This window comes from Lepus europaeus, chromosome 11, assembly GCF_033115175.1.
Source record: "Lepus europaeus isolate LE1 chromosome 11, mLepTim1.pri, whole genome shotgun sequence".
NCBI lineage: Eukaryota > Metazoa > Chordata > Mammalia > Lagomorpha > Leporidae > Lepus > Lepus europaeus.
In genome coordinates, this window is record NC_084837.1 from 65,423,942 (window position 1) to 65,441,020 (window position 17,079).

Sequence of the window (17,079 nt, forward strand, 5' to 3'; positions counted from 1 at the left end):
TTTATTGTAGACCTGCCCCTTTTTATTGCTTGCTGTAACTTCTGGAATCCTATAGGACTTAACCCGGTCAGTGAGGTGAAAGGATGTGGCACGCGCAGATCAGGCTGGGGCCTGGGCGAGGGGCCGGCCAAGACGTGAGGATTCTGCAGGTGACTTCTGCAGGGCTAGGCGGCAGGAGGGTGCCTGTGGTCAGCCCTGGAGTGGCTGACTTACAAGATGAATGGGGGCACCTTAATGTCTCTGCGAGCTTAGAACATGCAAGGTGCTAAAGCTGGGTGTGGAACTCTCCACCAGGTGGATGTGCTGGAGTCTCAGTTCTCGCAGTTGCTGCATCAGATCAACTCCACCCGAGACTTTGAAAGCATCCGACTGGCTCACGACCACTTTCTGAGCAATTTGCTGGCACAGTCTTTTATCTTGCTGAAACCTGTAAGTAGGGCTGCTTGGTTTCCTTAGACGTTGCTTACGCTTACCGTTCCCTTAGGCACTTTGAGTTGGCAGTTTGTAAAAGTATCATCGAGCAATTGTTCACCTCCAGTTTTTAGTTTTATTTATTTGAAAGACAGAGTGACAGGGGAGAGCTTCCATCCACTAGTTCTCTTCCCAAATGCCTGCAACAGCCAGGGCTGGGCCAAGCCAAAGCCAGGAGCCGGGAACTCCATCTGGGTTTCCCACATGGGTGGCAGGAACCCATAGACTTTGGCTATCACCTACTGCCTTCCAGATACATTAGCAGGAAACTGGATCAGAGGCAGAGCAGCCAGGACTCAAACTGGCACGCTCACATGGGATGCGTGTGCGCCAAGCAGAGGCTCCACTCCATTTTTAACAACTTACAAAGTGAAACTAAAAGGGAATGTTAAAAGGGAAAGAAATGGCGTTGAATTTCTGAAACATTATAGAATGTGGTGAGCTGCTGCACATGAAGTTACGATGTGCTGAACTCCAGAAGGACAGACTTAAACAAAACTGAGCAATCTGACACTGTGCAAAAAACCACTGAAAAGCAGAAAAAGTTACTTTGCTAGAAATCTGTGGGACTGGGATCCACCTGTCATTTGAAATAAACATTCACAGACAGGTTGGGGGTAGTCGGTGTGTAACTCTTGTGTATATCTGGGAGTACACAGATATCTCCTTCAAGGCAGGTTTTCTCCAAACTCGGCTGCATCTGCAGCTGGGATCATCTGGGACCCAGGGCACTGCACTTAGAATCCCTGGAACGAGACCCAGGCAGCAGTGTTTTGTGAAGCTCACAAGGTGACTCCTCTCCTGGGAAGAAAGCAGGAGGATGTGGCTGATTCCCTGCCACCTCCAGGGTGCTGGTCCTGCTCTCCGCAGTGCCACACCCCAGATGCTTTAGAGCTCTTGTTTGTTCTGGTGTTTGTGGCTGTGCTGTGCTGAGGAATAATAATAGAGATGCCACCCTCAGCAGTTCTGTGAACTGAAAACCACCAAGAACCACGTGACCCTGGACGCCGTCCTTCTAAGGCCTGGGTGCGTCCTTGAGGGACAGCAGAACACCAGAGCAGGCCACCATCACTGTTGATTGAGTGCTTACTGTCTGCAAGGGCTGGGCATACAAACAGGAGTAAGCCACGGCTCTGCCCTTCCGGAGCTCACAGTCTAGTTCAGTGAACAGGACACGACACACACAAGATCAGTGGCAACACAGGCACCCGTACAGTGCCGAGGGAACAGGACAGATAACACAGGAGGGAGAGCCGCGGGCTCATGAAGGCCGCACGTCACTGAGAGTGGAACGTGAACTGGTGCTAGAGTGTCCCGGGTACAGGGAGCAGCGCTCAGAGCACGAACACACGCTGTGCCTGACGTGATGGCTGCTAGGCGAAGGTGGCTGGAGTAACAGGTGTGGGGCAGGGTGAGAACAGCGTCTCTGCTGGGAGGGATGGGCTGGTTTCACACATTGCACTGGTGGGCCTTGCAAGGGGCAGTGTCTGTCCTGGGAGGAGATCTGGGAGTCAGCTGTTAGACCATTTTCCCAAATCTTTTCTCTTCCTCCATTTCCTAATGCCAGCTCTGTTTCCTGGTAGGTATTTCACTGCCTGAATGAAATCCTAGACCTGTGTCACAGCTTTTGCTTGCTGGTCAGTCAGAACCTGGGCCCACTGGATGAGCGTGGAGCTGCCCAGCTGAGCGTTCTCGTCAAGGTGCGTCAGTCTGGCCCTGGCCAAAGGATACTTGTGGTTTGGCCAGTGGAGAATTCCTGCTGTGTCCTCTGAGCCAATAAAAATTTCCCCAATATATAACACAGAGAATAAACAAGATACAAAGATTAAAATGTTGGTATCAGCTGATGTTGAAGCAGATATTTAACGTGCTGCCTCACTGTCCAAAAATAGTTCAGCCTTGAATATTTATACGTCCACCAAATAGGCATTGGCTCTGTGCTCATTTTCTCACATCCTACCTCCTTCCTTCCTTCAGCTCGCCCTCCATCCACCGAGATGATGAAAGTATCTGCCTGTAACTTTAAAAATAGGTTCTCCCCAACTCCAGAACACGACAATATGTTAATTTGAAACCCGCTGCTAAAGTCCTGTGAGAATATATTTCCATAGAAGTCATGCATTTCACAGACATGGTACTAAGAAGCCATTTAAATTGCTGGAGATGGGAATGTGGGAAGGCCACAAAGCTGGGTAGAATTCCAAACAAGGCTTTTCCTAGGAACTCACCCTGCCCCTCCCCAGCAGACCCCACGTGGGGGTCGGCAGGGTGGGAGGAAGTGACAGCTTTGGTCCTTCTCCCAGGGCTTCAGCCGCCAGTCTTCACTGCTATTCAAGATTCTCTCCAGTGTTCGGAATCATCAGATCAATTCGGATTTGGCACAACTGCTGTTACGGCTGGATTACAACAAATACTACACCCAGGCTGGTGGAACTCTGGGCAGGTAGGAACAACCCTCGTCAGAGTCTTGTGATTTTTTTTTTTTAATGAGCTGCAGAATTTCAGAGCTGGAGGAAAACTTAAGCCATCATCAGATCCAAATATCCTGATTTATAACAAGGCCCAGGAATGCAGTGATGTGCAGCCTGAAACAGAGGGGTTTAAGGTCCTTTGCTAGGTTCTGAATTGCTTTGCTGAGGGACAGTGTGGCTCCCACGGCCAGTTCTGACACGAAGTCACCCTGCTTTGCTGCCCAGGGACCACCCCTTCTAACTCTCTTTAAAAACCTAACAGTGAGGTTGACTGGCAGTGAGCTTCTCAGAGGTCTCTCTTATTCCTTCATTGTCCTCCCTTCTCTTGCTAAGAGGTCCTCAGGCAGAATTTTCTCTGAGCAAACAAGTCAAAGAAATCCATCACAGGTTGCCCTGATTCCAGTCACTTTGAAGACAGTCCTGGGAAAAAGTGATATTTAATGAGACTTTTTTTTTTTTCTTTTGCAGTTTCGGGATGTGAAAATTTCTGCTTCATATACTGAGATAACAGTCAATCACATCATGTTTCCAAGCTCCCCTGTCACTCACCAAGTGTCTGCAACCTACTGAGGGCTCTGCCCTCTTCCCATCACTCCCAGGTGGAAGAAGCCTGCCCCTAAGGTGGGTTCTTATCTGACTTATCAGAGAGCATCTGTGGTGTCAGCTGTCACTCTGTTGACCATGCACAGGTTCTGATCCTTTCCGTTGTCCATGTTCCTTTATTTATCAATGACTTATGAATACCTGCCATGGGCCTCGGAACTGTTCCAGCTGGGGAAGATACAGCAGTAAATAATTATTAAATATCTTGTGGTTCAGATCTAAAAAAGGAATTATGCTTATAAATAGGCCAACTGCTGGAAATTATCACGAAGTAAGAAAGCCACACCTACGCCAGGCTTTCCCTCACAGCAAGTAATTTCTACCTAGACAGATCATCTTTCCTATTTCAGATTGAAAACCTCCCACCCCTTAAGGATCCTTAAAACTTTAAGACTGCTAAGAAAGCAACTCCAGCTAATAACAATAGGTTTAAAGTAGTTCCCCCCCCAAAAAAAGTTCTTAAAATAAAACATCAAGTCAAATTGTTAGGTTTTTAAATACTAAAATTGCAGGCATAATTATCCCATCCTTGATGAATCACAGGAGTTGAGGTTCTCGAATACGTGCCAAGCACCACCGGCAATCACTGATGTTCATATGAATGTGGACCAAAAATAAAGTCGTGAACAGCCCTCTCCAGTGTTCTGGCTCCCCTGTGCAGTTACCGAAGCCCATCGTCATCTCTGCCTCTCCCACTGTGTGCTGTGACACCCCATCCATTGCTGTTACCAACTGAAGACCATCCCTTCCACTGCTGCTTCCAGAGGAAGGGCCCTGCTTAAAGGAGGACATTAACAGGGATGATGTCCAGCAGCCATGTTGGCAGTAATAACATTGGATTTGACTGTAACCTAGAGCATTTAACATTTCCAAGTGTCTTCATGTTGATCTTACAGAGTCATCCTATCAAGCTTATCAGTGCTTGGTCCTTTTCCCTTGTAGCTCTGGAAGTGGGAGAGTATAGCCTATGTTAGCTTAGCTCTAGAGAGAGAGACATCCTTTTTCTAACTGTTGGGAAACTTCTAGCTGTCCCCAGTTCCATTCAATACTTGGCACAACTATTCATCTGAGCATTTAGGAAACAAAGCGTTTTAGACAGCCTGAGGTAATCTCTTGACAGTGATACCACAAAATACAGTTTACTCTTCTTATTTTCCTTGGCTACCCATCCTTGTGAGAAACCCCAGAGAAAGCACTGTTCTTCTAGTGATTTGTTGAGTTTAAGCTCAAAGAAAGATGAAAAGTTCCAGTTACTACAACCAAAGAGATTCAACATTTATTTTATCATAAAAGTCCAGCAAATAAAACTATATACAAGATCCATGCACACAAGACACATTAAAACCTGGTTAAAACACAATCTCCACAACAGCAGGGAACAGAACCGGTAAGACCAAGTATCTCTAGTGAGAAACATAATCATGTTTGTATTTTGGATGCTGCTTGAATCCAATTCTTTCCCCAACAATGAGGCACTGGATCACCCACTCTTGTGACACCACAGGCAGCTGCAATGCTTCGGCACACTTCAGCACCGAGGCTGGGCAGGAGGGGTCCGTCACCACCACGTCAAATACCCCTAAAGCAATATCTGAAGGAGCAGGGAAAGTGAAGGAGAAAAGGACACTTGAGTGAACCCTCTATTACAGAGACAGACGTGCTGTCTAGCCAGTAACAGCCAGCTCAGCCCAAATTAACATCTTAGGTCAAACACGGCACTACTGATGACCAAAAGGAAGTTACAATTACTGTACACGGACATAAGAAATGTTTACCAAATACACCACCGGGAAGCAGTGGAATACAATGACTTACCTCTTGAAGGTGGTGCCTTTCTGCTGATAAGGTCAACCTATCAGGAAAGTGAGACACGGCCCACAGGCCTAACAGCTATGGGTCTGAGGACATCCCTGAACAGTAACAACGCATACACACTTTCCAGGTACCTTTGTTATGGGCACTTGAATGATGCTGCTTCACAGAGGCTGCTCCACCAGTCATGAGGATCTCGGACCAGAGCTCCAGGAAGTTCTGCTGCTGGTCTGACACCAAGAGTACCTTCAGATTCTGGAAAGGGTTTTCACGAGGTTGCCTACGGAGGAGTCAGACACACGCACTTGGGAACTGGAAAGGACCTTAGGACAGAAAATATCCAACCAGTGGCCCTTCTGCAAAGGTACTCTGCTTTCACAACTAAGCTCTATGGTTAGGGTGCCCTCACCCTCGCCCTTTTTCTGTGAATGATGTGAACTCTCTGGGATCCTGGCCTTCTGCTTTCTCTGTTCATCCTGGGGCCAAGAATAATAGCAAAAAAACTGAATGCTTCATAACTTAGTTCCCTAACCTTAGGGGTTGAGGACAGTGACACATACTTTCAAAAGGTTCCTAGCCTATGGGAATGAAATGTTTTAGTAAATTGCTGAGGTCATTTCAAACCCACTCAACATTCTAAGTTACCCTGAAAATATTTCCATTTCTAGCAACATTGATTCTCTCCCCCAGATCTCCCTTCCAAAAGCTTCCCATCTTCTTGCTACACAACTTTGGCTGGGCCCTCAAATACTCACCAATCCAGGATTCTCTGTTCCTCAAGGCTGTACCCAGCTGGCAACAGGTAATTACGGTAGTTCTGGAGCTGGTTGGCATGGCAACTGTCATGGACCCAGACATGAGACACACAAGGAATCCCACTGGCAAGGCACAGGAAGTACTTCCGGGTTCGACAGTGTTGATCGGCAATTAGCAGACACTGGTAGGCTGTGTTACACTACAAGGAAAGTAACCAAGCCAATGGGTCTGGTGATTCCTATGGAAACTCCTGAGTAGCAGTCGTAATGAGAACAGACTGAAGCCTTCCAACTACTCCGCAAACTTCCCCAGATTCTCTGTGCCTTACCTGCAGCTTTCTGAGAGCCTGTATCCTTGTGGGACAACAAAAACCCATAGCTTGGCCTTTCAGGCTCGGAATCAGCAGCACCGGTGGGCATTTCCACCGAACACAAATTCCAAGCTGCTTTGGTCTCAGCACCAGAACCATAGCCATTAAGTAACCTAAGGTTCAAATTTCTCTTCCTTGTATACGGTAAGAATATTTCATGCAACATTTTGGCTGTTTCCTAGTCCCTAAAATCTCTGACCTCTCTGATCCTTCTGGGGCCTCTTTTCAGTACATCAAATGGGCTCTTACGATTGTCACTCTGGGAAGCCACACGAAGAAACTCCTCACCTGGGCTTCATTGAAATCTTCAAGGATATAGCCAGCTCCTGCTCGAAGCTGGGATTCTGTATACTGCTTGTTGAAAGGTGGAATTTCTAAAAATTCTATACAAAAAAAAAAGATAATCAAGGTAGTCACTAATGACCGCGTTGGTTGGTTTCCTATTTGTTACATTCCGCCTGCTGCTTCCCACCCCCTGTGTCACTCCCCAGCTATCGCCACAGCAGCGTGCCCCAAAGACGGGTCAAGGGCTTCCCACAGCTCAGAGACTGCTCCTGAGGCCTATTAAATGCTGCTAGAAGAAGGGACAAGAACGGAGGGAACAGAAAGATGAGGAATGGCGGTAGGTCCTAGACCTACAAACATCAAAGGTTCCTATACTAAACCTAAGTCACAGGACTGTTCCTAGGAATGGACCACCACTTCCCACAATGTCATACTCCAATATGAATAACCCTCACCATCAGGAAGTTCTTCTTATGTCTACCCTAAATCTCTCTTGCCTCAAATTAAACCCCTTTCCTCTACTTCTTTGGAAATGAAGAACAGCTGATGAATACTTGATAATAAAACCTTCAAATTCCCACTTTATCAGCATTTTCTTAACCCATTGTACACTGAAATTTTGATAAACCAGAATGCTCAAGGAAAGTAAGGTTTTTAAAATTTAACCCATAACTGAAGGTTAAATCCTGTTTCAACCTTTTTGTTGAAAACTATCCCCCTTTGATGATCTTGAAGTACCTCAGGGCATTGAACATCAATGGCTGCTCTGCAGTCTGGGGGTGAAGTAGAAGGTATGAGAGATGAGGCTGGAGCTGTAATGACCCTAGGCAATTAGAAATTGCTTCTTTTGACCAAATATCTAATATGAGCTTGTTTCCTTGTCATCTGCTCCTCTTATATATAACACATTAAAAAAAAAAAGCAAGACATTAGAGATTTTCATTACTTACAAGTCCTGGGAAATTAAATTCTAATTGAACTTTTATCACAAAAAACCCAATCCAATGCATAAGGTTCAGTACCAGGACCACTCTACTTTCCTCTTAGCTCCAGCGGTACTGGGAGAACAGGCCCCTTGCAAACATATCCAGGGCTGCTCCACTGTACTGATCCCCACCCCCATCTTTGTTTTGGTCTGACAGGACCCCTTCTTCACCTGTATCCTCTCTTCTTGAGTCTCCATTCGTCTCAAACTTGCCGAACTGGAGACTAAATGGCTGTTAGAATGTATCAAGCTCTTTGTCTTTGTCATAGCATTGTTTTGGTGTCACCATCTTTACCACTAAGAATCCTGCTCATGTGTCGTTCATTATCCTCAAGACTTCTATTTTATGTCTGCTTAATACAGGACTGTTTCCCATGCTGACTTATTTAGGATTTTAAGCCCCAATTATAATTACCCTGTCTATGCAGTTCATCTTGCTAATTTTTCTCCAATAATTGGGTTTAATTTTCTTCACTTTCAAGGTATGAGGGCCCTGCCAAATGGAGGTTAATTCTACCATTTAAACAGAGGAGGAAGGAACTAAATGAACTCAAATCCAGAGTCCATTCCTGTGTCTGACGAGTCCCCTGATGGTGTGCCATCTCACAAGACTGGCTACCATATTATTAGTAAATGTCTCATAAGGTGAATTTAATATTTTACTGCACTCTTGCTATAAACAGGCATCTAAGAGTTCTCATGTATCTTGTAACACCTATCAGTTTCTTGAGAACTAATTCTGCAAAGGACTGTTTTAGTGCAGATGTCTTCAGCCTTGAGATTGAGAAACCCCGAAGCATTCTCATACGCCAAAAATATTAAAGATTCTGGTGGTGCTGGGCCGGTGTCTGCAGATGAAGGAACCAACATAGAGCAGATGCATTCACCATGACCACAAACTTTCCAACAGAAACCAGGAGACCCCTTTACAAAAGGCTACCCGAATGCCTCACTTAATTTTTCTGAATTTATTAGGTCTCTCAAAAGCACAGATTTTAAAAGAATTCAACAGCCTGATTTGCATACCCAAGTCAGCCTAGTTGACTATGGGGTGCCAAGCAACAGTAAAACACGTGCAGAGCTGCCTGGTACAGGGAAGGGCTAGGACACAGTTGGCACAATATTGTGAAAGCAAGAAGAAACCAAGACCATGGTCACTGCCTCGGTGCCGTGACACACCTCTATACAGAACCCTCAAAGAATGCCTATTATTTATGATCAAACTAAGAATGTCTGGCTAGGAAATTCCTCACATGCCTCTTTATTTCTAAATGTACCTATCTGAATTCTGTTTGACAAGCCTTTGCATACACTTAACCTTGGATAGCCACAACACACCATGCCTACTCCCATAGCCCAACATCTCCACACCACAGCTTCTCTATAAGCACCTTCCAAATAGCACCAACTATCATTGCAATGCCGTAATCACCCCTCCTGTGTCCTTGTACTTCTCCTCCATATGGGTACAGTTGTAAAGACAGTTTTGATAAATTAGGTGTCATCCATACCTGAAATGCCTACCATCAGAGATCTATGACAACCACATTCCCTTAGATTCTTCCATCTAAGACTCAACAGTAGACATTCTATCTGGACCTTTAGCCTTGAGACACATTTGGATAGTCACTTGTAGTGAATACATTTGTGTTATGTCCTTTGTCCTAGACTGCATACTTTTCCGACTTACCTTTCCGCACTTCAGCCTTCACTCAAAAGCAGTAAAAACATAGAAATGCAATGTAAAGTAAGGTCAAAGACAGGAACAAGAGTTGAAAAGGCCTACAAGCGCCTTCTGATCACACTAGGCACCCCACATTCCCAGTCTTACACTCTCAAAACAATGAGCCTCACCTTCCATGGAGCTTTGCTCCACTAGTTGCCCCTAGAACACAAACGGAAGACAGCAGGGTCCTCAGAAACCTGACCTGGATAGCTGTAGTAGGGTAAAATGAACACTGGGTTCTACTCCCAAAGCTGTCACTATTGTGGATGCAAAACAACTAGTTAACCACTCCAAGCTCAACAGATCAAAGATCTATTTCTCATCTGCTTCAGAGGACTATTTTGAGGAACCACTGACTTGGGGGAATTTTACGAAAACTATAAACCAAGAAGCAGGGTACACATTAATTTTCACTTTTTAGACCAAGATCCCAGTTGCTATCTGCCCCAGCTCTACATATGGCAGGGAAACCACCAGCTCATAAAGTGAATGCAAATTAAGGAAGTAGGTATGTATCACAGCCCCAGGGCTTCCTTGGGCCTTACCCTCCTCTTCTTCACTGCTTCCTGTAGGCCCATCGGACAGCTTGGAGCGGCTGGCCAGCTTGTCACTGGTTGTGGCCATGGTGAGGAGAAAGGCATAGCCCAGAAACAAGGTCTTGTTGAGTGGTAAAGGACCCCTTTGCTCTTCCATGGTAGAGGGTTCAGTGGTGTGATCTCCACTTTCACAGGGGCTCACACACTCTCCTGCCCCCACTGCACCTGGTAAGGACAGAGGCACAGTTACAAGAGAAGACCATTGCCTGGGCAGAGGCCCTGGCCCAAGTATGACCTGAGGGACAGGCAATGTCCTGATGAACTTTTCTGAGCTAGGAACCAAAGACCATTCCTATGCCCAATATTATAAATGGCCAATAACCCAGGACTAAATTTATAATGAAGAGAAATTTACATATTTAAGTTTTATACATCCGTGACATTGTTTTCATAAATGAAAATTAACTAGTACTGTTTCTGTTTAGCCAACTAAGTATTTCTGAGATCATCTGAAGAAAGAAGTGGTTCTAATACAAAAAATAGGCAAACAATGCAAAGTGTCTGGGTATCTTCAGCCCACTTTCTCTGCCCCATTCTCTGATTCCCCATAGGCTATGGGCTATTTTGAAGAGCCTTAAAACACACACACACACATACACATACATCTTTATTACCAAGAAATGTCCCCAGCAGATCTTCCTATCCCATTTCTAACCCTCACCAGAATGGCACAAAGAATGCTTGGTAATAAAGTGTTTTTACAGATAGTTGGAGCCACATCAAAATAGCCTGCCTCCGCGTCCCAGTTTCCAACACCTGGTTAGGGAAGTGAACCAGCTAGTCCAGGACTCCCAGAACACCCATGCTAGAAGTGCCCCATAAGTCCTTGAAAAGGAAACAGGATACCTGGCCTGGAGAAGCTGAATCGTAGGTTCATTAGGAGGCTAAGATGACAGACAGGTCATGCATGCCTCCCTACAATAACCAGCAAAAGAACAGTCTCAGGAAAAAAAAAAAAACAGTCTCAGAGGCAAAATAACGTAATATGTACAATATGTCATGTACAAGGCTGGAGTTCAAAATTTGAATCAAAAGCCACCTTTCTGCGCCTCAGATTCTTCAATGGATAACAAATCCAGGCACCTATACTTCAAAGGATTTTACGTATATCAGATAAGACATATGACGTGGTTGGCTCCATGCCTCACAAGAATTCAAGTGGCTGTTTTTAAATATCACAATAGCAGTGGCAGGTGGAATAAGGAAATAACAAAATTCAAACACACAGGAAACACAGGAGCTCAGGTGCCAAGACGATGGACTCATTATCAGGTCACCAGCCTGCAGGAGTTCCACAGGACACAGACCAAATCACCTGCCCTCTGTCTCAGAACCCGGGCAGCTGGGTCTGAGCCAACAAGCAGCAGACAGATCCTACTCCAGTCTGAGTACTGAAAATGAGAGACTGGAAAGGGCTGGAATAGGAACAGGGGTAACCCAGGCTAAGCTACAATCTTCTCGTGGGAAATAGAAAGCCAAAGGGACCTGAGCACAAGGGAGAGGGGGCCGAGGCCAGGAAACAAGGATGGCACCGGGCCCAGGAAGAGGCCTAAGACAAATTCACGTAGTTTGAATCTGCCTCCAATTCTCCTCCCCTTCTGTGGTAACACTGGAGTCAACGAATGTCTGTGATCGAGGCCTGGCCTCTTATCCCCCGCTCTGCTCAAAGAACAGAGGGAGCAAGGTGCCTCTGAGCACCTGCTGTGGGCTTGGTAGCGCACAGGACTTTACAGCCAGGCCTGAGAGGCCACTGCCCTGTGTTAGGCTCCATCCTCCCAGCAGCTGACCCTGAGTGCTGCAGAGGTCAGGGCAGAACGAGGCAGAAAGAGGCACTCACCGGGCTTCACGGCAGCAGACTTGCGGCCTCGCTTGGCAGGGGACCGTTCCTCTTCAGAAGCAATAAGTTTTCTTTTGCCTGCGGGAACTCCCACAGAGGCCCGAGGACTTTCTGTGATCTTACGGGCAGGCGTTGTGCCGCTGCTGCTGGACGCAGTGGGGGTAGCTGGGGAGCTGATGTTACTGCGCCGTTTCCGCTTTCCTTCCACCAAATTGTCTACATTGGAACAAGCCAAAGGTTGGTCACATCCCATGGTCTGAAGCCCTGAACCCCAAGAAGCTGGGCGAAGCCTGATTTAGATACCACAGTGCCCTTTTCTCTGCCTCTCACAGGGGCAGGAAGGCTCTTTAAGGCTATCATTTTCTGTTCCAGTCTTTGCCATCCCTGAAATGTCTCTGTCCCCTGAAGAACTGAGAGGGGCCGGCACTGTGGCACATAGGGTTAACGCCCTGGCCTGAAGCGCCAGCATCCCATATGGGCGCCGGTTCAAGACCTGGCTGCTCCACTTCCAGTCCAGCTCTCTGATATGGCCTGGGAAAGCAGAAGATGGCCCCTGCACCCACATGGGAGACCCGGAAGAAGTTTCTGGCCCCTGGCTTCGGATTGGCGCAACTCTGGCCGTTGCAGTCAACTGGGGAGTGAACCAGCAGATGGAAGACCTCTCTCTCTGTGTAACTCTGATTTTCAAATAAACAAATCTTGAAAAAAAGAACTGCGGAAGCCAGAAAAACACTAAGGATGTACTCTTTGGTACGCAGAAGGAAACAGATAAAGCAACAGCTCTTGAAAGTGACAGCTTATCACCACCTGATAAGCCACACATGGGAAAAACAGGTGTGAGGGAAGCATCACTGATTGTTCCAGAAATAGCTCCTCCCACTCTGAACAGAGCAGGGCCCAAAGGCAGCTGTTCAGGAAGCAAAGGTCTTACCTAAGCTTATATCTGCTGCTTTTGTGAGAGGTGTTACTGCCTCGTATGGGCCAAGCCCATACTGTTCTCTCAGTCTGTTTCCTTGTTCCAAGGACAGGATGACAGCCATTCGCTTATACCACTTCCTTTGGCCTTCCTTCTCAATGCTGTAGTACAGCTCCCCGGACTCCTTCCTATGCCCTTTCACCACTCCTGAGAGGAAAAAGCAGAGAGAAACCTGCTGGTGGTCTCACAAGGGCTCGGCAAGGCCAGCGTGAGTTAGGAATTCGGAGAAAGCAACAGAGAACTCAAGCGAGGACCCAAAAGAATTCTAGCTATCAATCCAATAGTAACAACAGTCAGGGTATAAGTGGCTAGCACTCTGGCATTAGGATAAACACTGTTTCACAACAGAAAGTGACCTTAAATTATAAAATTTCCCCATGCCAGCCATTTTGCACTGTTAATGGTTCAGACGGTTCCCTCGAAGTGAATATGGCACATGGTTTCTGAATGACCCCATGGTAACTTACTGCTCCTTTCTGTAGTGGCTTCTCTGGAGGCTGAGTGATAAGTCAGGCTATAGGTGAAAGATGACAGCATTTTAAAAACAGCAGTGTGTTTCTGACACACAGCAAAGAAAGGGAGAAAAACCAAATCACGTCTCGCTTGCCTCACCTTTCCTACCATCTGCATGCCTGCCCTTTACACCTGGAATGTAATGGCTCTGGGCCAGAAGACACACAGTGTGGGGCACAAAAGGACACTGGGCTAGCATTCAGGAGTACTGAGCCAAGGACTAAATGTGCTGACAAGCTAGGTGACCTTGGGCAAGACCTGTTTCCGAACTGAGAGAACTCTCCTTCGCTGCTATCTAGGAATGAACACTTTATAGCATCTACACACACACACATTTACAATCCAAGAACAAGACATACCTTTGAATACCTGTATCGTTCCTATACACGGAAAGGTCAGTTTTGTTCTTTTGTTCTCTCCCAACAGCCTGTGCTTGACTAAAAAGAAAACCATCCCACCAAGGAAAAGAATACAGAGAAAAAGCAGGCCTCGGTTTCCTGTTTTTGCCACAGAATCACTCATTCCCTCTGCTGGTTGTTTCATCTACTTGCACCAAACTAAACCGCAAAGACCATCGCCAAAGCACAAAGAAGCCCAAGGCCAAGGATCCCATTCACACTAACGAAGAGCTGCCAGAACTAGAAGCAGTCTAGCGCTGACATTAGGAGACAGCGTTAATAAGTGCTACACAAAATCCCTATCCTTTGATGTCAGGATTCACTCTGGATACCAAGCTCTCTATCTTTGTCTTAAAAGGGCTAAGCGTGTACTTCTGAGAGTGGCACAGCAGATAAAGCCACTGCCTGCGACTCCCACATCCCATATGGGCACTGGTTCAAGTCTTAACTGCTCCACTTCCAATTCAGCTCCTGCAAATGGCCTGGGAAAAACAGCAGAGGATGGCCCAAGTGTTTGGGCCCCTGTCACCCATGTGGGAGACCTGTATGAAGCACCTGGCTTTGGCCTGGTTCAGCACTGGGTATTAGGGCCATTTGGGGAGTGAACCAGCAGATGGAAGCACAATCTTTCGGTCTCTCATTCTTGCTCTCTGACTTTCAAATAAATAAATCTTTAAAACAAACAAAAGAGCAAATGCATGTGACACACAAAACTATAGGTCACAGCCCGTAAGAGATCCCAATCCATGTGCTACTTCTAACAGAGCCATATCCAGCTAATAGTGTTACCAGAACTAGAAGGTGGAGGTGCCTATTTAACACTCGAAAGAAAGGGCCAACAGCAGCTACTCTAAGGATTCCAAGCACAAGAGAGCTGGAGAGACTTTAGTAGAAAGGCCTGTCTGCACGTTACCACAACTCATGTTCCAAACAAGTCCCAAAAAGGACATTTAAAAATGATAAACAATACAAATAGGAATCTTCAAGTAAGTTCATAGAAAGGAGGTAAGATTAGAACGTGGAACAGTAATGACAAACACAAACCCCTCACTATCACCAATACAGACTATTTAAAAATGAGAAAGCCACTGTTCTTTCAACCACACATTAAGTGGCGGATGTGCAGGTATACAAAGACAGCACGAACAACTTCCTCCTAAGCTAAAATGTCTCACTGTATCTGCCACACTCACCTACTGAGTTGCCATCAAAGAGTATGGTAAGTTTAAAGGTCAGCAGTGAGACAACAGAATACGGAAAGGGAAAAAACACCAACCTTAGAGAGAAATCTTAAAAATACCACCTTAACCAGTATAAAGATAAGCATCATGAGTAGTGTCATGCAGATGTCATTCTCTCTCCTGGCCACCATTTGCTACAGTGGAAAGGGTTCTTCATCTCGTGATGTACTTTTTAAAAACCCAAAACCACAGTCTAATGAGAAAGCAGACACACCCAGACGTAAGGACATTACACAAAATACCTGTCCAGTACTCCTCAAATCTGTCACGGTCATAGAAACAAAAGACTCAGAAACTGCCACAAGTCAAAGAAGACCAAAGGACACGTGATGACTAAATGCACTGTGGTACTCCGGACTGGGTCCTGAAACAGAAGGACTTTGAGATCCAAACAAAATCTGGAGTACAATTAACAGTAATGTAAAAAGACTGGTTTCTTAGTTTTGACAAATGTACCATATCAACGTGAGGCATGAATAATAGGGAAAGCTGGGTGGAAGCTTGGCAATTTTTTGTTAAACTAAATTATTCCAGAATAAGTTTATTACAAGGCAAGCAAACAACAAATGAACAAGAGAGCCAGTGGCAAGAGGAACCAGTGTTGTAGAAATGGACTTTCTGACATTAGAGAGTCCAGAAAAGCCCCTCAGGCTGGCGTGCATGTCTTGATAGAGAGAGAGAGAACAGAAGTAACAGAGAACACAGTAAGTCTCTAGAGACTGCTCTTTATATTACCTGCACTGAAATACTCATCTTCTGAAAGTGCTGTCACTTCTGTGTCCAGTGGGATGGGGTCGCACAAGAGAATGTCTTTGCCCAATACATCACACTCGTACCCATCATCAAAGAGCAATTTATACTTCCCAGCTCCAACATCTCGTGTGATTTTCCCAGAGTAAAAATAGCCATTGGATGACCATTTGGCTACGACACGAAGCCCTACAAAGCTGTTCCCTGGAGAGGAGGTATCTAAGCCATCAGAGGAGCCAGCAGCAGCCTGGAAAGGAATTTCTGGAGAGTCACTACGACGCAAAGCACCAGTGCCCACATCTGCTCGTCTGCTGGAGTCTGGCACTCGGGGCATGATTCGGGTGAAGGATTTATCATCCGGTGACATGCTGGGTGAAATGTCCTCTATGCCCAAGGGGCCAGGCACAGCTGTTTCTCTAAAGGGAGATAAGAGACAGGAGAAGGCAGTGAGAAGCAGCAGCTATAAGTACCTATCTACCAATTTCCCCACTCTACTGTCCATGGGACTCTTTAGCCCATTCTTGATTAACCCCATCACAGGCAAGAGCCTGGTCTCTCAGGCGCCTCACTCTGATCCCTGCCCACTCCCCAGTCAACTGGGCCCCTCTTCTCCCTCCTGACACCCCACATACTCTCTACTCCCATCTCTTCTTTCTACTCCCTTTTTTATTTTTTCTGAACAAGTCACAGACTAAGTGTATCTCACACTACCCGGGTACCTGGTTCCAGTGGTCCGAGAAGGCGGGCGGCCCCTTCGCCCGCGCCCACGAGGCGTGACTGGAGCCTTCCCTCCCTGTCTGATGCCAAGGCCTGCATCACCATCCTCCTCACACACTGGCGCCCCTGTCTGACTGACCCCTTTTCTAGGACTAGAGAATGAAGACAAGTTAGTCTGATAGCACCTGCCACTGGACCCCTTCTTCACAGTCTCCCCTTGGCCCTACCCTACATGTGCTGGGGATCCAGGGCAGCAGGGAGCTGGCTCATAAACCCACCACCAAAATCTCAGCCAGGGAGTGGGGAATATGGGATAGCAAGTAAAGGACATCCTCCTCTGTGACAGTCTGTTCCCTCCTCACAAAGCTTTCTACTGCTGCCCTCAAAAACAGCACACCCACTTCTGCCCTGCCTTCTCTACTTCAGGCTCTGGAAACCTGCAAAGATAACAAAAAGCAGGGGATGCATCAAGCTGGGGCCACGACCCCAAATGTCCTGTACTCCCAACTAAAACGTGTAGGCTGCACAATACCGGGGAGCCTGGAGCATGCACTCGGCATGCCCAGAGTCCC

General features: G+C 46.5%; 2 protein-coding genes across 7 annotated transcripts in view; one reads left to right on the forward strand and one right to left on the reverse strand.

Moving 5' to 3' along the window:
* Positions 1–14,387, forward strand: part of TUBGCP4 (tubulin gamma complex component 4) — a 49,502-nt gene extending 35,115 nt beyond the window's left edge. For 2 of the 3 annotated variants that reach the window (XM_062205774.1, XM_062205775.1), the window contains exons 15-18: positions 295–429; positions 2,055–2,171; positions 2,775–2,914; positions 3,411–4,741. In XM_062205774.1, coding sequence (XP_062061758.1) covers positions 295–429; positions 2,055–2,171; positions 2,775–2,914; positions 3,411–3,423 — 405 coding nt within the window. In that variant the 3' untranslated portion in view covers positions 3,424–4,741. Of the gene's footprint in view, positions 1–294; positions 430–2,054; positions 2,172–2,774; positions 2,915–3,410; positions 4,742–13,827 lie in introns of those variants that run through there. The other variant, XR_009867309.1, reaches the window with a different exon arrangement.
* The window catches only part of TP53BP1 (tumor protein p53 binding protein 1), a 94,725-nt gene continuing 82,585 nt past the window's right edge, over positions 4,940–17,079 (reverse strand). For all 4 annotated transcript variants that reach the window (XM_062205772.1, XM_062205771.1, XM_062205770.1 and 1 more), the window contains 9 exons: positions 16,510–16,659; positions 15,776–16,206; positions 12,844–13,035; positions 11,913–12,128; positions 10,025–10,240; positions 6,772–6,866; positions 6,113–6,312; positions 5,492–5,637; positions 4,940–5,136 (listed from right to left, as the gene is read on the reverse strand). In XM_062205772.1, the coding sequence (XP_062061756.1) occupies positions 4,949–5,136; positions 5,492–5,637; positions 6,113–6,312; positions 6,772–6,866; positions 10,025–10,240; positions 11,913–12,128; positions 12,844–13,035; positions 15,776–16,206; positions 16,510–16,659 (1,834 nt within the window). In that variant the 3' untranslated portion in view covers positions 4,940–4,948. The remainder of the gene's footprint in view (positions 5,137–5,491; positions 5,638–6,112; positions 6,313–6,771; positions 6,867–10,024; positions 10,241–11,912; positions 12,129–12,843; positions 13,036–15,775; positions 16,207–16,509; positions 16,660–17,079) is intronic.